A 22,545-nucleotide genomic window follows, 5' to 3' on the forward strand; every position below is an offset into this window, starting at 1 on the left:
GAAGGGGTGAGTAGAGCGGCGGGTACAGGCATTGCTCTAAGGAGGCAAGCCTGGCTCCGCCTGTGTCATTTTGCGGAGGCCTTTAAGTCTTCTTTTGCCGATGCCCCCTTTGATGGGTCCTCTCTGTTTGGACCCAAGGTAAAGGACACATTGACCCGCTGTGAGCAAGAAGGTAAGACTTTGACTGCCGTAGGGGCACGATTTTCCACTCCCTTTCGGCCTTACCCCAAGGCTAAAAGAGGAGGGAAAATGTGGTTCCGTAGATCTCAGAAGTCTTATCCCTCAGCAGGACGATCCCCCTTCTAGAGGCAGGGGAGGGGGAAATACTTCTGGAAGACGCCGTCCCAGAGGCGGCAGAGGCCCCCGCAACACTGGAGACCGCGAGTCCTTTCGTGGCTCTTCAGCCTTTCACAGTCCCTGAGGGATTGCCCGACTGTGCAGCTCCGGAGCCAGTCGGGGGTCGTTTTTCGAGGCACCTAAAAGCCTGGGAAGGTATCACTCAGGACCGATGGGTGCTTCGAATTATCGCTGGAGGTTACGCCATCCCCTTTTCTCACTCCCCACCTCAGTCCAAAAAAATCCCGGACCTGCCACCCAGTCAACGGGAAATTGCAGCCTTAGAAGTTTCAAAGCTGCTTCAAAAAGGAGTCATCCAACCAGTCCCCGCAGACCAGATTGGATTAGGGACTTACTCAAGATTCTTTTTGGTGCCAAAAAAGACTGGGGACTTGAGGCCCATTTTGGATCTCAGCATTCTAAATCATTCAGTCAAAAAGTCCAAGTTCCGAATGGTCACCCTACAATCCATTCTCCCACTGCTGGAGAAAGGTGTTTGGATGTGCTCCATAGATCTCAAGGACGCTTATTACCATATCATGGTACATCAAGTGTCCAGGAGACATCTGCGCTTCTGCCTAGGAGACAGTCATTTTCAGTTCCGCGCGCTGCCCTTTGGTCTCACCACAGCCCCCAGGGTGTTCACCAAATGTTTGGCGGTCGTGACTGCTCACCTGAGAAGTCTAGGATTCCAGGTGTTTCCGTATCTAGACGACTGGCTCCTGACTGCCACCTCCAAGCATCTACTATTGCGGAGCCTACAAGCCACAATATCACTGGGAACTTCCCTTGGAATCACCTTCAATTGGCCAAAGTCTGTGTTGCTGCCATCTCAACGCATGAGATTCATCGGAGTAGAGATAGACTCAAACCAAATGCGGGTCTATCTACCTACAGAAAGGATACAAACCATACAGGCTCAAGTTCGAGCCTTACTTCCCAGATCCAAAGCCCCAGCCAGAATGGTCCTGCAGCTATTGGGATCTATGTCCGCCACGGTTCTTCTAGTTCCCCTAGCGAGGTTGCACATGAGAATTCTCCAGTGGCTTCTTTCAACACAGTGGTCCTTTCAGGATCTCCCTCTCAGTCACCTCATATGGATCACGGAAACCTGCAAACGGGACCTTCGCTGGTGGCTGGTGCCCTCCAATCTGGATCAGGGACGATCCTTTGTTTCACCTCCTCCTGTGGCCACTTTGACTACGGACGCCTCCCAGATGGGGTGGGGGGGCATTCCCTGGGCAGGTCAGTCCAAGGCAAATGGCATTCGGAAGAGACTCTACTTCATATCAACATCTTAGAAATGAGGGCGGTGTTTCTGTCCCTACAAGCCCTTCACGATTACCTCCCTCAGGGCGTAATTGCCGTTCACTCCGACAACATGTCAGTAGTCTGGTACCTGAACAAGCAGGGAGGGACCAGATCATACCCCCTTTGCAGAGAGGCCATGAGAGTTTGGGAGTGGGCAGTGTCGACCAAACGATTTCTAGTGGCGACTCATATTCCTGGCAAGTCCAATTTGATAGCCGACAAACTGAGCAGAACTATCCTCTCTCCGCACGAGTGGTCTCTTAACATTACGGTTGCAAATCAGAATTTCAGCAAATGGGGAATTCCTTGTTGCAACCTCTTCACAACCCCGGTGAATGCGAAGTGCAAAAAGTTCTTCTCCCTCACTCCGGCTCCGGGGGAGAGCCCTATGGACGCACTAGCCCATCTGTGGCCCACCGGCTTGCTATATGCTTTTCCCCCAGTTCCCCTCCTTCCCAGAGTGATCCAAAAGGTGTCTCACTTGGGGAGCAAAATGATCTTAGTTGCTCCTTACTGGCCTCGTCAGGTATGGCTCCTCTATCTTCGGAAATATGCACTGGAAGGTCCATGGTTCCTGGATCAGATCCCAGACCTATTAGTTCATCAGTCGGGACTACTCCACCAGTCCCTACACACCTTGAAATTGACAGCTTGGCTCCTCCTCTTCCGACTATAGTCAGGAATCATAGCTTAGACCCGGAAGTTGTACACATCTTATCTTCGGCCCACAAGTCTGCCACTAAGAAATTGTATTCTAGCAAATGGAAGAGATTTGCTATTTGGGCTCAACTCCGGGGTCTGGATCCCATCAATATTCCCGTATCAGAAGTCCTGAAATTTCTAACTTCCCTTTTCAATCAAGGCTCTTCAGTCTCTACCATCAAGGTTCAATTGGCAGCTATTTCCAATTTTCACGAGTCTATAAACCCACCTTTAATGAGCAACAGATTGTGTAAGACCTTCATGAAAGGTGCTGCGCTTTTACGACCTCCAATTTCTCATCCTGCTCCTCCATGGGATCTCGATGTGGTGTTACGTGCCTTAACTTCCTCCCCCTTCGACCCGGCAGCAACATGTAATTTAAAATTTCTATTGTGGAAAACTGCCTTTCTGGTTGCGATTACTTCTGCCAGGAGGGTTTCAGAGCTTCAAGCTTTGTCTGTAAAACCTCCGTACTTGGTTTTTCACAAAGATAAGAGTATCTCTCAGGCCAAATCCATCCTTTGTCCCTAAGGTTTGTTCCAGTTTTTGCCTACAACAGTCATTAGAACTTCCAGTCTTCTTTCCAAAGTACTCAAACAAAGCGGAATACATATTCCACACATTAGATGTCCACAGGCAATTGCATTTTTATTTAGATAGGACCAAACAAACAAGGAAAACAGATCAATTGTTTGTATCCTTTTCGGATAATAAATTGGGCAAAGCCGTCACAAAGGTCACTATTGCCAAATGGATCAGGGACTGTATTACTCAAGCTTATTCCTCTTCTAATAAAGAGCTTACGACCTCTGTCAAAGCTCATTCTACAAAAGCTATGGCTACTTCAATAGCATTCCATTCTAAGCTTGCCATTAGTGACATTTGTGCTGCGGCTACGTGGTCTTCCCCGCACACTTTCATTTCTCACTACAAATTGGATGTGGCATCTAGGGACGAGCCTCATTTGGTTCCACAGTGCTCAGGAGTGTTTTCCAGTGAGCCACCCAGGATTTAGGTGCTAGGGACGCTGTCCCATCAGTACAGAATGTAGGCGAGATAGGATCACATAACATCTTTTAGTTATGTACTTACCATAACTTTAGATGTTTGGGATCCATCTCGCCTACATTCCCAATAACCCACCCTCCTTCCCCCTTCTTTGGAGATCAGAGGATATCAGAAGGTCTGAATCCTGTTGTTTCATCTTGAAACATCTGGCAATGTTATATAAACAAGTTATGTATGTGTGCATGAATGCAGACAAACAAGATCTGGGGGATTAGTGGTGGTGCATCCTGGGATAAAAAATAGCTCAGCCAATAAGTGGCTTCGCTCTATAGTATAGCGTGCCGAGTCGGAGCCGAGGGATCGGCTCCGAGCCCATCAGTACAGAATGTAGGCGAGATGGATCCCAAACATCTAAAGTTATGGTAAGTACATAACTAAAAGTTTTTACACCAGGGTCTATGTAGTTAGAAATAAAGGGTATATGGACTGTGAGCGAACATACCAGTGGCCTTTTCAAATTTTCAGAGTTAGAATAGTAATTAAGGAGCAGGTGTTAGGGGCTGTCTATACATGAAATGACTTGATTTTTAAACCGCTTGTAGTTTCATTAATAAGTATTTTTCAATGGCTTTAGACAAAAACTGTTTCCTGGAAATGTCTTTCAATCATTTGTTGATTTTGCTTAAATTTTTTCTACCATTTGAGTTTCTGGGAAATGTGATGCAGGAAATAAATTAGAGCTTTTCCTGTTTAGTATCATAACAGTCTGCAACAGTGGCATAAACTAATGTCTGGAAGCATGTACCAAACATATATGTATGTATTAGCCTGTCAGGGAAATGTGATTCAAGAAATAAACTAGAGTTTTACCTGTTTAGTGCCATAACGGACTGCAACAGTGGCATAAACTAATGGCTGGAAGCATCTACCAAACATATATGTATGTATTAGCCTGTACCTAGTGATAATGCTGGCAAAACATGTAGGTCTCAAACAAAATATAAAATGGTGATCCAGCATCTAGCATGTCAAAAATATTCACCTCCCTTCAATTCTTGTCTATCCCCTGACCAGAAGCATAGCTTGGATGAGGTGAAGGGGTGGCTGCACTGGGTACATAGGTGCTATAGAGGCACCAGTTTTGAGGACTGCACAGGACACCAAATAACCTGGCAACATTGATATCAAGTAACTTCCCCCTTAGTGGTTATGGGACCATTCTATTAGTGCACATCACTGAGAAACTGAAAGGGTGTTGCAGAACACAGCAGGCACATTAATGTGACTGTCAGCAGTCACTAGTCTCAGTCCAGCAAACTATGTACTCGCAGGACTGAACTAACTGTACAATACATTTGAAAGTAATATCATGGAACGCAGGTTTCATAATGATGTATAATGGGGCAGAAATACAATGATACCACTCACTATATTCAGCTCATTTTAAGAAGAATAACTGCTGATTTTTTTTATCTGCTTAGAGTTTTCATCCAGCAAGTTAAAGTACTAGCATGATAATGCCTGCACCTTTGTGAACCCCATCAAAGAGTGCCTGCTCATTGGCGTATCTGTCATAACACTGTCTGCTGTTTCGAGTGCCTCTGTTACAACAGTGCCTGATCGCTGATGTACCCATGTCACAACAGTGCCTGATCATTGGTCCACCCTGTCATAAGAGTAACGGCTTGTTCTTGTACTCCTGCCACAAGAGCATCTGCCTGTTGGTGTATCCCTGCCACAGGAGTGCACATGGTTAATGGTGTACCCTTGTCACAGGATTGTCTGTTTTAGAATGAATCATTGTTAGGTTGATGTTGGCTCATCTCTGAAATGCTGTTTAGTGTAATTACATGCATATGCACATGTAATAAAACAGTTATTTCTTTACATTACTCTAATTTACTAACATGGTCTCTAATAGAATTGTGCAAGCACTGTATCTTAGGCTCTGTCAGTTACCAGAAAAAAGGAATTACCATTTTTTTTCTGAAAAAATATTGTACTGTGTTGAGCAGTAGGTCATGTCTTCTAAACTCATTTAAGCACTGCTAGAAGAAGCTAGATGTTCTTCGTGTTTCACTGTTGCAGTCATTACATTTAGGGTAATCCTGCTGGCAGGTTGCCCTCAGCCGGCCTGAATTCCAAAGTCTTGGGTCCTGCATTGGCTGCTGTCACCCCTTCCCTGATGTCAGGTCATCAGGGGTATAAAAGAAGCAGCCGGCGCCATTTTCTTCAGTCTTTCTTGCAATGCGGTGCCTGAAGCAAAAGCAGTTTGCAAGTGCCGGTTGGCCGACTCCTGAGATTTTTGTGTTTGAGTTTCAGATCCGAAGTCTTCAATAAAGCTAAGTACCCCATTGGGGAAACTTTTTTCTTGCTCCAGACCGATGTCAGAAAAAGTTAATAATTGTATTTCTTGTGGAAAGCAAATACCACATAAGGATTTTTATTCTTACTGTATTCCTTGCCTAGGCCCTGATCACAACGTTACTGGTTGTCGGTTTTGTGCTAGATTTAACCAATGCACTATTAAGTGTCGGTATGATTTTGCTTTAAACTTTTTTGGACACTGATTTAATTATCCTGATATGTCATCGGATAGCCATCCGACTACCGGAGTTTACAAAAAACACAAAGAAAAGGATAGAGAAAAACAACCGAGGCCCAAAACCGACGACGAAGCTTCTCTTAAGCCAATTGCTGGTTCACCGGTTCTCAGTGAGGCGCTTTTGCAGCCCCTGATGCCCGCTACTTTAGAGTCACAGGCTGCTACCGACTCCCATGTGGAGTCGGCCATGCCGCTGGATACTCAAGTTATTGGAGCCTCAGACGCTAATCCCTCAGATGGGTCCGGAGCCGCTGAGCAGGTACCAGCTTCTGAGGGTGTATTCAGACCTAAACATCTTTACATTAAAATGACTTCAGCTTCAAAAGCAGAGACTAAAACACCTTCTAAAGCAAGGAAACAAACTCAATAGCCACGTGGACAGGCCTCTATGCCCAAAAAACAGATGCTCAAAATGGCAGAAGACTTGATTACCTTGATCAGGGGTTCCCATCCCCCTCCTGATAAGAGGCCTAGGCAAGACACTGACTATGAATCTTCAGATCAGGTTTCCATTTCTTCTGATTCCTCTTCTGATCAGGAATATTCTCTTCCCCCTATGAGGATTCTGATGCTGAAGCATCTATACCTTTAGCTTCTCCTCCTGAGGACTTTTCCTTAGGGGAAACCTTGCATACCATGAGAGAGCATTTCCACTGGGAGAGCCAAGATTTTTCAGAATCTAAAAAGAGGCTCAGGGATTTTCTTTTACTATCTCAGCACAGGCCTCTAGCCATTCCACCTATGTTAGATATTGTAGACGATGTGTTTTCGGTGTCTAGTCTGACCCCTGACTCCTTACCCCCAGCTCCTGTTAAGCCTGACAAATATTACAGGGTTCCTGACTCACACAAATTTCTATTTAAAAACCCTGCTGCTGACCCAGAAACTATTTCACAGTGTCCAAAGGGAGTTAAGGCTTCCACTGCAAAAAACCCATCCCCCTCTGACAGAGATTCAAGGCCACTGGATAGATGGGGAATAAAGGTTTACACATCTGCAACTTTGGCTATAAGGGCCTTAAACTGTCACTTTCATATGCTTAAGTATCAGCAACATGTCATGGGATTGCTTAAACAGAAAATGTTTTTAAATTCTGAATGTGCAGAAAACAAGGAAATGCAGGATTTATTGTATGCAGCAGAACAAGTTGGAAAGCATACTTTGCAATGTGGTTTTGATTCTCTGGAGGCCTCCTGCAGGGCCGCAGTTACGGGTTCTGTAATTAGGAGGCATGCTTGGCTAAAGGAACAAAATCTGCCTGATCATGTTAAAGTTAAACTACTAGATGCACCTTTACAGCATGATACTTTGTTTGGTGTTAAGGCAGAAGAGGTGTTAAAGAAAATGGTGGACAAAGCTAAATCTATGCAAACTGTCAAAGATTTTTTACAAGTAAAGCCACCTAGGTTTAGTTGACACTGGCCTACAAAAAAATTCGTCCTTTCCTGTGTCAGACAGACCTCAAAGGGGCAGATCCAGATGCCCTAGGGGCAGATCCCAGCCGCAAGGTTCTTATAGGCCCAAGCAATGGGGTGCTTCTACCTCCAGCGCTGGAGAGGAGAGATCACAAACATACAGAAAACAGTCCCAATGACTTCCCCCTGCCTGCACCAAGCACTTATTTTCTGGCAGCACCCTTAGGGGGAATATTAGCACTTTTTGCTCAAAATTGGCACATCATAACCCAGGCCAAGTGGGTTCTAAACATAGTGTCACAAGGCTGCAAGTTCCATTTCCATAGTCTGCCAAAGGCAAATGGCTGGCCAGATCTGCCAAAAAAATCAATGGGCAGAGGCACAAAAACAAGTCTCATCCCTCATGGACATGGGGGCCATTCAACAAGTACCAGAGCAAGAGCAGGGACAAGGATTTTACTCAAGACTGTTCTTGGTACCCAGAAAGGACAAGGCCTGGAGGCTGATACTGGACCTATCTATTCTGAACACTTTCCTGGATATTCCAAAATTCAAAATGTTGACTTTGAAGCAGCTTCTGCCCATGTTGGGCAAGAATGTTTGACTTGTGACTTTAGACCTAAAAGAGGCATACCTGCATGTTCCAATCAGGCAATCATTCAGAAGATACCTAAGATTCAAGGCTGGTTCAATGCATTACCAATTCTCTGCACTGCCCTTTGGCTTATCTACTGCGCCCAGGGTCTTTACAGAGTGCCTGGCACCAGTAATTGCATTCTGCAGACAAAGAGGAATACAAATATATCCTTACTTGGATGACTGTCTCATTCAAGCAGAGAACAAAGACATTCTTCTTCAACATCTGGCGTTTGTGAAAAGACTTCTAACATGCCTAGGGTACACAGTCAACAAAAATAAATCAAAACTAGTACCCTCACAAGAGATAACATTCCTGGGTGCAAGCTTAAATACAACTGCCCAGATGGCTTATCTCACGCCAGACAAACAAAGGCAACTGACTACCTATTTCAAAATGTTGGCAACAAAGGCCCAGTTATCTGCAAGAAAAATTCTGCAAGCTTTGGGCTTCATGGCATCCTGCAGTCTACTAATTCCATATGCAAGACTGCATATGAGGAAACTTCAATGGTACCTAAAACGTGTTTGGACTCAACATTGCCACAACCTGGAAACAGTCATTACTCTCATTCCCTGCCTGCAACAGGGGTTTCGATGGTGGGCAAAGGCTTGTCACCAGAACAAGGAACAGCCATTCACATTACCTCCAGCCAGGCAGACACTAACAACGGATGCATCAGACTATGCCTGGGGAGCCCACATGGCAGGAAGATGCATTCAGGGCACATGGTCCTCAAACCAAATGCATCTACATATCAATCAAAAAGAGATGTTAGCTGTTCAAAATGCCCTGACAGCCTTCAAGGTCCTTATTCAACCGGGAAAACTACTGATAAAGACAGACAACACCACGGTCATGTGGTATATAAACAAGCAGGGGGGCACACATTCGTACCCCATTTGCAGACTAACCATGACCTTGTGGGACACAGCTTTAACTTACCAATTACATCTGCAGGCACAATTCCTGCCAGGAAAGGAAAATACTCTGGCAGACGAACTAAGCAGAAACCTCATGGATCCCCACGAGTGGAAGCTGGATCCACAAGTCTTCAGCGTGATAACAAGGAAATGGGGATGCCCGGGCATAGATCTATTTGCCTCCCCTCTCAATTACCAACTAAAAAGATTTTCCACAAGCATATCATCCCAAGCTGACAGGCATTGGATCCCCTTTGAATGGCACCAGTACTTAAGCCAATTGTTGAAATTGATCATCTTGTCTTCATATTGTGGCATCATTCTTGGTGAGGGTAAGATGCTACTCAAGGTCAGGGTCATACCGGCCTGGGCTACATGCTCAGATAGCTACTTTATGTCTCTTTTCATGTAGTCCAGGGAGGTACGTCTCAGGTCATTCACACCAGCATGGACAATGACTGAGTCATATTTGTACTTGCCTTGGAGTGACCTGAGTGCTTGTGTTATGTGGTGGATCCTAGCGCCCGACAGGCTGCTCACCGTGACCCTCTCCTTGTTCAGCCTGGTGAGCGGGACGTCAGTGTGCCTGACGATAGAGTCACCTATTACAAGTGTATCAGGTGTGTTGTTTAGTCTTAAGGGCTGTGACTGTTCGGCACACTGGCTTTGTGAGATATGTGCTGCATGTGTTTTGTTTTGGGGTAGCAGTTGCTTGAGTGTCTACTTTGGAGGTCTCTGCTGCTTAGGCAGATCTTTATTTGGAGCCTCTGAGTATGTTTTTGTGTGATTATGTGTTTGGTTTGCTGTCGTGGTAGGTCTATGTGAGACTGGAATTGTAGTGAGTGTGGTTTCCTTCTCCTCCTGACTGGTTATGCCAGTACTGAGTTGAGAGAGCTTAGCCTCCAGTTTGGCTATATGGTTGCATCTCTCACATGTGTTGGAATTTGTTGGGAGGAGGAGAGGGTTGTCTGTGTACATGATGCAGTTGTAACATTGCCTCAAGATTCCCAGATTCACCAGCTGGACCGGAGAGGAGATTGACAACTGACCTTTGGACATGCTAGAATAATATTGGGAATTCCTTAATAATTGAAAACAAGGGCCAGTGGGGAGTGAGGGTGTAGTGCTTTTAATTTTTAGTGCTGACTTATATAATTGCTTTAGCGAGCAAGTGCCAGGTAACTTAAGTGCAATGTGTTACAGGTAACTTAAACGCAAAAACGACAAACAGTAACTTTCTTTCAAGTGAAACAAGGAAATAAGTACAGTAAGCAATGCAGATATCACTAGTGATCCACAGAAGCACTGAGAAGCCGTGTATTAGGTGGAATTAGCATTCCAGGGAAATAACAAGCAAACAAACAACAAGCATATAAACAAAGCTAGATTCAGCAGGCCTGGATCTAGTCTATGCTACAGCAAACAAGGTGTACCAATTTCAGTAAGATACAGTTCAGACACAGACACTGGGCTCTCAATCAGCAGTTCCCAACTTAGAAGGATGAAAGCTACCTGTCCTGCCACCACAGTGCATGCCACAAACCTTCCTAATGTGAAACAACTGGTCTGAAGCCCAAGTGCTTAATCCAAAAGACTTAGAATTATAGCTACACTTTAATCAAGTTACTACCAAGCAGTAATAAATACAATTGAATACTTTAGAGAATGCCTGGATTAGTGCTCAAGTTACACAAACAAAGCTAGATCCAGCAGGCCCGAATCCAGTCTATGCCACAGCAAACAAGGCGCACCAACTTCAGTAAGAAGCAGTTCAGATATGCATGCACTATAAGTCTTTAACCAGAAATTCCCAGCTCAGAAGGGCAGAGTCCAGCCTCTCCTCCCACAAGAGTGCAGACCACGAACCCTCTTAATGTAAAATAACTGGCCTGAAAGCCCAAGTGCTTAAACCAGAATTAATACACTTTTAGAATAACAGACACTGAGCCCTCAATCAGCAGTTCCCAACCTAGAAAGATGTAAGCTACCTGTTCTGCCACTACAGTGCAGACCACAAACCCTCTCAGTGCAAAACAACTGGTCCGAAGCCCAAGTGTTTAAACCAAAAGGCTTAGAATGAGTTACACCAAGCAGTAATAAATACAATTGAGTACTTTTAAGATGATGCAAAAGTAAAATAAAGTAGGTAGAAACACAAGTACAGTAAAAGCAGATGACATTTTTTTTTTTTCTGAACAAGTGCTGAGATCAAAGAAACAGATTTGAGTGCTGAAACTAGAAAACTGGCTAGTTATAAGAAAAAAAAACTAAGCTAGAAGGCTTCCCTCCAACCCAGAAGGGCTTGGGGGCTCAGAAGCCTACAAATAGTCTATACCACTTGACAGGAAAGGCAGGAAACAAGCTTATTTTTTTTTTTCTTTCTGTTTCCCAAATGCTCTCTTTGTACACAGTAGGAGTGCCTGAAATCAGAATATGATCTCACTGCACTCAGTTGAGTGAGCAAATGAGATGGGCCCAGAAGGAGTATCCAAACACAAATTTACAAGAGGGGTGGGCAGTTTCAAGGCCACTAAGATTAACACCAAAACAAAAACAGGAAGGGTGGGTGGGACTAACTGAAGAGCAGAGTCAGAACTTCCAGTTCAGTTAATATTCCTGCAACACAGTTAAAATCAATTTAAATACTGTATTTTTTTGAAAAAAAAACTGCAGATAAAGGTACTTAAATTCTCTTATACGTCATCAATTAAAATTCATGCCTCTGCCATTTCAGCTCATTACAATACAGAGCCACCACTTTTTTCTCAACCTTTATTAAGACAGTACCTCAGAGGAGCCAAAAATTTAAGGCCCCCAAGGAGACTACCAATACCTGCATGTGACCTCAACTATGTCTTGGAAAAGCTCACCCTGCCTCATTTTGAGCCAGCTGCTACTGCTGATATGAAGTTTTTATCTTGGAAAACAGCTCTGCTCTTACCAATTACTTCTGCAAGATGAGTTTCAGAGCTACAGGCGCTCATGGCTGTGTAACCTTTCATCATTTTTCATCCAGACAGGGTCTCCCTGAGGACAAACCCAACATTTATGCCTAAAGTAGTGTCCAGTGTGGCTCTTAACCAAGCCATCCATCTGCCAACTTTTTCCCAAATCCACAGAACAAGGGGGAGAGAATTCTGCATTCTTTGGATGTACACAGACAGCTTAGATTCTACTTGGACAGAACCAAAGCTTTCAGGAAGACAGAGCAATTACTAGTGGCATATGCTGCAAGATCACTAGGAAAGCCTATCTCAAAGGAGACTATTTCTAAGTGGTTAAGCCACTGCATTCGTTTCTGCTACTTACATCATAGCAAGCCAGTGCCTAAGGGCATTAGGCCTCATTCCACCAGAGCTGCAGCCACCTCAGCAGCCTTTCTCAGGGGAGTACCAACTAGAGACATTTTGGAGGCGGCTACTTGGAGTTCAGTGCACACCTTTACAAAGCATTATCATCTGCCACTCTACTCTAAATCCAGGGCAGGCTTTGCCACTGCAGTTCTGCAGGGCCTCGTAGCCGCTCCTACTGCTGTCTAGTTCCAGACTCCCAACCATAGCTTTGGGACTCTACCCAAATGTAATGACTGCAACAGTGAAACACGAAGAACATAGTACAGTTGTGTACACTTACCATAAATGTAGATGTTCGAGTGTATTCACTGTTGCAGTCCAAGTTACTCACCCACCTTCCCCCTTTTTTCTTTTGGATCTTATCTTTCCTTCTCTGATTTATACTACCTATGTGGTGTATTTGCTTATAGACGAAGGTAAAATTTATATTGGTGTATTTTTGATTATACATATATATATATATATATATATATATAGAGAGAGAGAGAGAGAGAGTTTGGCTACCCTTTTTGGGGGCACCTGACATCTGGGGCAAGAAAAACTTAAGAAAATGGCGCTGGCTGCTTCTTTTATACCCCTGACGACCTGATGTCAGGGAAGGGGCGACAGCAGCCCATGCAGGACCCAAGACTTTGGAATTCAGGCCAGCTAAGGGCAACGTGCCAGCAGGATTACCCTAAATGTAATGACTGCAACAGTGAATACACTTGAACGCCTACATTTATGGTAAGTGTACACAACTGTACTTTTCCAGATTTTTGGGGTGTGAAGAACTTAACATGGTTCAAGCTGAGAATAACAAATATAGTTAGCCAGAAATTTGTGCTTTCACCCTTTTTTTTTGTACTGAGTGACTTTCAGTAAACCAGTTGATTGTGGAAGTAGCAGGCTAGAAGCAATTACTGCTTCCCTCCGATAACAACAGATTTCACTGCAGATGAGCTACACTAGGTGGATGGCATATTTCTGTACTTGTAATTCTGTAATGCATTCTGGGACACAGTGGCTGTAAGAATGCTTCTCTGCCACTGTCTTCTGATCAAAGCAAATGTTACTGTAATTAGAAGGGACAGACTTCTACAAACATCATTCCATAGTTGTATGGCTGCTCTGTGCTTCAGTAGGGAATAAGTGGGTCTTTGTCTGCTCATAATTAGAATTTCTTTAATGACATTTCTTACCGCTTGCAGTATGCTACTCATTAGTAGCCTTTGTATTGTTAATGTGATGTGCTGAAGAATGCTTTGTATGTCTGACCTAGAAAAATAACTTCAATTTTGAACTTTTTCTATACAGGACTTTGACAAGAGCTGGTATCACTGCGCTTCCAAAACAGCTGTGTTTGGAGCTGCCTAATGTCCGTGTGCTGTGAGTTTCTAACCTTTGCTATAATATTAGCTTTGTTAATACTGTCAGCCTTATTCATAAAGAGGTACTTCTTTTCTCTTGGCACCAAGAAACAGAAAAATATTTTGAAAATATCAAAATGTATCACAGTAATACAATTAACTTTTACATTTTTATAAGTTTTTATGTCTCTGCAGTGAGAGTATGCACACACACACCCCTATGCATGCATGCATGTACACATATATACAAACCTTTGTTCATGCGTGCACACACACACACACACACACACACACACACACACACACACACACACACACACGTGCACACAGTTTAACAAAAGTGTTCAGCTCCTCTTCTAGACTGGAGAGACTGATGACATTCCTTGTTACTACCTTCTGAATGTCTTGCTTAGTTATCATATCTGCTGTGTTTGTTGTCAGGCTACATTGTGCTCTTGCCATCTCTGGAAGGAGAAGAAGAAGTGCTGCCCAGCACTGACCCTGTCATCGCTACGAAAATCCACAACAGAATCTGTTTAATCTCACTGGATCCTTAGGGATTTCATTCTGAAAGACTCTTATCTGCCTCCAACTCACCCTTGAGGTCATTGTACTGCACCTCTAACATAAACATTTTTTTTTGCATTTTGAAACCTGTTCTACCCATTGGGGTGGTAGAATGTTTGCCTTGTGTTCTTTCAGTGCTTTACTTTACTTATATAGAATTTTACACATTGAGCATTTTAAAAAATTAACATTTTTGGATGTAATCTTACCACACTTATCACTATCTCGGAATTCCATTTTCAGTAAAAAATATTGAATTTTTTTTAGAATTTCACATGACTTTCTAACTGGTATAACACATAATGTCACCTGTGCTGCCAAATGGCCTACATATCTATCAGTTTTGTTGTATTTAAGGTTGACAAACATTATTGTTGCAGTCTTGTGAAAGTATCCCATCCAACTTTTCGGTAGTGGGGATAGTACCCATTCACTTACGGGACACAATATACTTGTATACCATAATACTGAATGATAAACGTGCCTTTGTCTGAAGTACATGCTGACAGACTGGTACTAAACATCAGGTGTGGTCCATAAGTAAAACGACTATCACATTGCACAGGATGCAGTGTGTGATCTAGATCTGCCCTGCGCCTTGCTGCATAGTACAGTCTGCCTCTGTAATGCAGAAATTACAATATGCTGTTGGTGGCCTATTGGTGGTATCAGCTATTCATGCTAACTAACCCCATCATATTGCATAGCAAGTAGTACATATCTTCCTCCCTTCCTTGAGTGTACAGTAATGTTTGCCACTATGATCCCACTTCCCTAGGTTCATGCTTAGCTACAAGGCATGCATTCCAGGAAACCATTTAGGAGTCTAACTCAATCTGTAATTTACTCCAGAGCAATGTTTGGTTAAGTGACTTGCTCAGAGTCACACAGTAAGTAAATGGAGGCTGAGAGAATCAAGCCCTGTAGTACAGGATGTGGCTTATTAACATCATAGAGCCTTAATCCAATGCACTAAATACCATACCTAGAATGTATCTTACATTGCTCATTCCCTTAAGTCCCTCCTCCCACCTGACATTATGTTCAAGTGGCAACATTGTCCAGAGACACCTCCTCCCACTCTACTGCCAATGCCTGCTGCTTATTCCATTCCATTATATATGCTCACTGTTGAGGGCATGCATCTCTCACATCCCATTATACAGCAAGTGCATATTAGCCAGGACAATGTCCTTCTCATTTTCTGGCATACTATGCTGAATATCACTATTACAGCATACCATTATGTCACATATTAACATAATGTATAAAGGTGCTGCATTAGTAGCTCATTAGGATGCACTTTGCATGCCACATGTTACTGTGGCCTTGTATGCCTGGCAAAACCCTGTGGCATGCAGAGCAAGGTGGAATGCATTAAAGATGGGGAGACAGGCACTCAGGAAATGCCTGGAGATGCATTGCTGCCTTTACAACCTTATAATGCAGTGAGGCAGTGAATGTTATGTACAGCATGGTAGAGAACAGTGCACTATGCTGTATGTCACAATGCTATGGAGTGTAGTCAGGTCCAGTGCTACACAGCCCTAATAAGATATGAGGCAGATGTAGTAGTTGGTGCACCATATCTGAATGCTAATTTCCATTCTGTTATACTGCATTATGTTTTAGGCAAAAGTCGGGATAAATCCAGATAGCTATATTGATGCAGAAGAATAAAGCCCACTAACGCAGGACTGAATAGCTTCTTGGCTGAATTATGAAGCTGACATGGGAAAATGGGTATTCCCATCCTGGGGGTGCAAGGTGAAGCAAGCCATAAAGTGCACCAGTCCCAACAGAGGAAGGGTGGGGATAAAAAAAATGTAGCCTGCAGGCAGACATCATGCACACCAACTCATTAAAAAGTGGTTGCCTTCATAGTGAACATATGAGATTGTGCACCATTTGAGAAAGATATCATGAGTGCCACAATAACATTGTTTGCTCATCTCCTTACCCAGAGCATGAGGTTAGGGCCAGTCATGCATATCCTCATATCTGTAATGCTATTGAGAAGAAAAGCCACCCTCGTGACTGTCTAAATGATACCCCCACCCCAGGTGAGTCTCTCTTCCTTCACCTGATAAGATAAGGATTGACTTCACTACTTTATGGATGGTCTATTACTCCATCATGTGGCAGGCCATCAATAGCCTTAGTAAGGTCTAAGTATATAATTATCACACCAAAGCTGAGATCCAAAGTAACACTAACCGGTTCATAAAGATAAGTCATACAAGGTAGAGTAGGACTACCATCAGTGAAACCATGGTGAGTGAGATCATTATAGACTGTATATACCCTATAGTCTTTTTAGCAGGCTAATTAACCACCTTTCAAAGCATTTTTCAAGAATGATGCCAAACTTATTTTGCAGTTGTTGTCATGAGACTCAGAGCCCATGGGCAACCTGAGCAGACCAGAGAAACAGGAAGCTTGTGATTTGAGTTGTGTGTTGATCAGCTGACCTAGGCAGAGATAACAATTATATCAGCACATTACATCAGAGGCATAGTTGCCTCAATCAGCACCCTGTGCTGATACCACAAACCAGTGTCCCACTCCAGGTAGCACAATATAGACATTGGGTTATTACAACAAACTTTTTTTTTTGCTATTCAGTAGAAGAGTTAGCTTGGGGGTGTTGGTAGTGGAGTGCATTTAACTATAATAATCCAGTCACTAGAATCCAGTGATCTGGTTATAACAAGGAAGTGCTTTTTTTATTTATTTAGTTTTGCTCTTCATTTGAAGAGCTATCTGAGGTGGGGTGCTGTCTTGTGGTATTAGCACAGGGCACTGAATGAGCCAGCTACGCCTCTGCTGACAACCAAGATCAGTATAAAAAAATATTCAATTTCCTCAGCCTCAGTCCATTCTGAACACCTCCTCAGTAGATGAAGCAACCATTACTATTAATGGACAAGAGGTGGCTATTTTCCAGCTGTCACAGACCCAAAGAGGGCAAAGCTCTTTTTATTCAAGGTTGTTTCACATTCTCAAAAAAGGGGCAACACTTTAAGAGCAGCTTTTGAAAAAGAAAAAAGACAGTGTTACTTTCCAAAGAAAAAGGATTTTCACGTGGCAATCTTGGACTAGGAGGAAGCATATGTACACATTCCTGTAAGACCTTTTCACAAAAGGTTTCCTAGATTCAAGATAGTTGAGTCCCATTTTCAGTTTTCAGCTCTGCCATTTGTTGTATACATGGCCCCCAGACTATTTACAAAATGTTTAACTCCTGTGCATACTAATCTCGAAAACAAAATATAACCAACTCCCCTTCTCTGCACATCTGTCTGTTGGTCAAGTCAGAAATCTTCTTGTTCTGGACATATGCCCAGTACCTGGTCAGATCTGTTGCCTCCTTGAGTTATTCCAGTTTCCTTAAAAGTTAAAACCATTAAGTGACCCAGTTAATGTACTTTATACTATATGGAATTTTGTACACTGAAGAGCAAAGTGTTATTTATTGAATGGTGATGGAAGACATGGAATGTATGGTAGAACAGCTAATCAGGAGCTGCAATGGGGTGGCCATGATGCTCCATAACCAGTAAACAGATGCCCTAAGATGCTTCATGACCAGTGAATAGAGACCCTAAGGTTAAGTGTTGCGCAGGTTGCCCACAGTACCACTGTAATCTGTTTTCTTTGACTATCCCTGCAGTTGGAGCTATTTTGGCTTCTGCTCTGATGTCATAATTTTTTCATCTGCCTCACAGTGTGTATCCTACCATCTGTCTCAGGCATTTCATCTCCATCACTTCTAGCTTCCTCAACTGCTTTGCCTTCACTGCCCATGTTTCTGTACTGTACAGAATCATTGGTCACACCACTGTTGTGTACACATTGCTTCCCAGTTTCTTTGGCATTCTTTTGTCACACAATACCAATGACACTGACACTCAGTGTCATATGGTAGCAGCCCCTCTGATTCTAGCTGTGACCTCCTAATTCAGACTTCCCTTTTCCGTGACCGCTCCTCAGATGCTTGAAGCTGTTAACCTGTTCCACTATTTTCCCTTCTATCTCAATTTTCAGCTTCTTCTGATTTCCCTCATTTTCTGCCGTGATAACTGTCCTGTCTTCACTCAGTTTCATCCCATATGCCTTCAGGTTTGCATTCTATTCCTCCATCATTAGTTGAAGTTCATGTTCAGAGTGTGCTTGTAATGCCACATCATCTGCATGTAGCAGTTTTGTTGATGTTTCCATCACCTTGTTTGCTAATTAGAACATCACCAGTATGAACAGCAATAAGCTCAGAACTGAACTCTGATGTAAACCCTTTTTGAGTCCAAACACTGTTTGTACTTGTGTCATTGGGTCCTTCTAGAGAGCCTGCACTCATTCTACCAATGTTTCCCTGACTTTGAACCATCACAGGACTGCTCAAATCAGTTTACTTCGAACTTTTGTCATATGCTTTCTCAAAGTCTAGGAATGGCCAGTTGGATTATTTTTCTCATCTCTAGCTTCTTCATCACTATCTGTATCACTGCAAATATTCGGTCAGTTGTGCTACATCCCGATCTGAATCTAAACTGCTCATCTCCCATCTTATTTTCTACTGTTCTGCATACTGGTTTATCAGTCACTCTATCCAGAAGTTTCATGTAATGAGACAGAAGTTTGATACCTTTGTACTTGTTCTTACTTTTTCTAGGGTAAGTTCTTTTTTTATCATATGCTGTGTATGGGGCAGTAAAGCTTCTGTGGGGTTTTCTTGATTCAGAAGCTGCCGGAAGTATTCCTTCCATCTGTCTTTGAAGTCCTGTAGATTGATGAGCAGGCTGTTACTGGTATCCCTTATGAATGGTGTCTGATGTCTATCTTTTTATCTGTATGTTTTTCTCTTACAAACTGTTAAATTTTCTTTGTGCCATCTGCAGAGTCACTTTTCAGAAACTGGTAGAGTACCTCTGATACCTTGCTGTTTGCCATTGCAACTGCCCTCTTAACCTCTTTGAGCTGATGTTGTCATTTTCATTTGTTCCTCAACATATGGGGTCAGATCCAACTCGGCCACCTTCTGTAGATTCTAGGATCTGACTCTCAAGCTCGTCCCTTACCCATAATGCCCCCTGACCGCTGCAATACCTCAGATCTCGTTTGCTGCTCTTCAGGTTCGGATGGGATTGCCATCTCTTGAGCTAAGGGTATAATGAGTATGAATTACAAACTTATTTTACTCCATTTCTGTTTTATCTTTAACCTTTTGAACTCCCTTGCCCTTTATGCTAGTTTATTTTGGTATTCTTCATCTACCATAGCTGGAAGTTTTTCCCATTCTCTCTTTCTCTCTTTTTCATATCTACCACTGTTGGTATTTCTATTTCCTCTGTTTAAAAAAAAACAAAAACTTTTCATACAGTAGAGTTTGTTTCTTTTGGTGATTGATGTTAGTCCTTAGACCTAGCTAACACTGCTTATTGCTGTTGTTTGCTAATTTGTTCCAGGATGGCCAAGTCCAACCGACTGGATTCAAAAAGTGCACTTCCTGTGTGCATAAGATTCCCAACTCTTATGCCCACAGGGCATGCATTTATTGTTTGGGGCCAACACATCTGGACATGTCTTGTTCTATATGTGTGGCTTTTAATGTTAGAGCTCTTAGTGACAGACAAAATAATTTGATTTTGAAAGGCCTCCTTCCAGCCTCAGAGTCTTCTACTACTTCTTCTCCATCAGGGGTTCAAACCCCCCTCTCAAAAGTCTAAGGAGCCCAGGGAGCATCGTAAATGATCCCCTGCCCAGTCTTCTCATTCTGTGCCTCCTTTGGAGCTGATTAAAAAAGTGGCTGAGTCCTCAGAGACTCCACCATCAGTCTCATCTTCTCAGTGTCAAGCTCCCAGGTTTTCACCAGAGCCGATATCACCAAGGTTAAGGTCTCCATTTTTACAAGAGACACCAAAAACATTATCTAGACCACCTTCCACCTCATCATCCATTAGATCATCCTGAAGTCTCTTTAAAGCGTAGGTCGATAGAATGGATAGAATGATGAGAAAATTCCTCAGAACACAGATCCAGATAGGGTCTTGCCAGCGCCATCTCCCATCTGATCTGAGAGCCTAAAGCCTTCTTTTCAATCTGTTGTTACTCCTTCTCTGATCTGGCCTTCTATTTCAGAGTCATCATATTTGAGGATCCCTAGAGCTGAGCCATCAGATCTAAAGTTTCATGTTTCTTCCACTCTGACAACATCCCTGATCTGATTGGCTCCTACCCTCTCTGTCCCAGATTGTTCTTGGAGCTGAACTGTTGGCATTGGATCCTAGTGTCAGACTTTGAATCTGAAGCTTTTGGAGCTGTAACTTCCCCTCAGTGCTTCTGTGCTTGACAGCTCAGCTCTGATTCCTCCTTCAGAGCAGAGGGCCAGGGAGGGCTCGGGATTGTCTGCTTTGGAAGCCTAGACTCTGAATGGTCTTTTCTTGGTCTGTCCTGGTCCTTCTGTCTTCAAAGTGGTGGAGAGGGTTTTCTCTCATCCAAGAGTAGCCTCGACTCTTCCACCATTGGATCCATCCCTTGCTGCCTCCTAAGGATCCTGTGCTTGAGTCTGTTCATCCTGCCTCTCAGAGACAGCCAGCCCAAAGGACTTTCCATCCATTTCCTAACCAGGAGCTCCTCACCTCTTCCAATACCTCACCAGAATATCCTGCTGAGGAGGGCCCTCAGAAGAGGACTTGCAAGAGGAGACACTTAGATTTCCCACAGGAATCTCTTTCAGAAGACACCAATTTTTATGAAGGGGAATTCCCCAGATCTCCACCTGTGGACATCTGTTTCGGAGACATTTTGGAAATACTTTGCCAGAAAGGTGGTTGCTCTTCACAAACCCTTTCCCAAGAGGAGTCAGTGTTTTTTGGAAGCCCTTGGGTCTGGCCCTTCTACATATTGGGTTACCCCCCTGTGGATGAGCTTATAGATCTTGTCTCCCACAGAGCATGGAAGGAATTGGACTCTGTAGAACCAATACCTAAATGCCCTGATAACATTTGAGTGCACCCGGTGATAGACAGAACTGGACTAAAGGGGTTCCTATAGATGCCATGGATTTTGCAGCAGCCACCAGAAAGGAGCTAGCAGAGTAGAGCTCCTCTGTCCACCTCTCTAATAGAAAGTCTAGAGCATTGCATCAGCAACATTTGCCTTGCGTTCGCTGAACTACCTGGCACACTTCACCAGATTACACAGGTACTTGATAAAGGAACTCTCTAATTCTGCTCTCAAGTCCATGTCCGCAGAGGAACAGAAATCTTGTTCCTCATGACTGGCCACTCAACAATCTATTACAAATGCATCCATGAGATTAATCTCGCATACAGCTGAAGGTACCTCAAGGGTGGTCGGTTCAGGCATAGCCATAAGGAGACATGCCTGGATGCGATTGTGTGATATTATGGAAACTTTCAAGGCATCATTCATCAATGCTCCTTTTGATAGATCTTCCTTGTAGATACCCTTTGGATATGATCCTATGCACCCAAGACTCTTTTGTGATGGCTATCCAAGTGTCTAGGTGCAAGGATAAGTGCCTCCTAACTGCCTCCAGTGAGGGACAGCTGGGTAACCTTTTAGGAGCATTGAAAGAACCTATCCAAGAAGGAATCTGGAGATCCTTGATTCTACAAATGCTCTCTGCCATGTGAGCAACATCTACCATTGTAGCTATTTCCTCCCCTGCCTCTGGGGAAAAATATCCACAGGATTCCTGAAATGGACCTTGAGACTTCTGGAATCACATCTTCTTCCCACCACATTGATTCCTAGAAAAAAAGTCACTGCGGGTAGAAAAGTGGATTCTAACTGCCGATAAGGTCTTTCCATCCTATTCTACTTCATTCCCTTTCTCCTCGATGTTCCGCCCAATCAGAGGGAGCTCACAGCAATAGAAATTCAAAAGCTGCTAAACAAAAGAGCCATCCAAGAGGTTCCCAAGACCAAAGAGGATCCAGAATTTACTCAGGGTTCTTTTTATTGCCAAATAAAACAGTGGATATGGACCTATGTTGGTTTTTAATTATCTAAATAATTTTGTAAAGAATTTCAAAGTCCAGATGGTCATGGTATAGTCCCTTCTGCCTTTCATACAGAAGAATGACTGGATGTGCTCAATCAACCTTCAAGATGCATACTGTCACATCAAAATGAACAGGCACTCTCAAAGGTATCTATGCTTCTGGCTAGGAGCTAGTCATTATCAATTCAGAGCCCTGCCCTTAGGTTTCACTGCAGCCCCCAGGGTGTTCACCAAATGCATGGCAGTGGTAGCAGCTTATCTCCAACTGCTTGGATTCAGAGTGTTTCTTTACTTAGATGACTGGCTCCTC

At 43.4% G+C, this 22,545-nt stretch overlaps 1 protein-coding gene across 1 annotated transcript in view; it reads left to right on the top strand.

The window, feature by feature from the left end:
- Positions 1–22,545, top strand: part of LGR6 (leucine rich repeat containing G protein-coupled receptor 6) — a 655,213-nt gene that overhangs the window by 333,969 nt on the left and 298,699 nt on the right. The window contains exon 8 of the mRNA XM_044076136.1: positions 13,587–13,658. Coding sequence (XP_043932071.1) covers positions 13,587–13,658 — 72 coding nt within the window. The remainder of the gene's footprint in view (positions 1–13,586; positions 13,659–22,545) is intronic.

Source organism: Protopterus annectens, chromosome 7.part0, assembly GCF_019279795.1.
Source record: "Protopterus annectens isolate FY-2018-M chromosome 7.part0, PAN1.0, whole genome shotgun sequence".
NCBI classification, from domain to species: Eukaryota; Metazoa; Chordata; order Ceratodontiformes; family Protopteridae; genus Protopterus; species Protopterus annectens.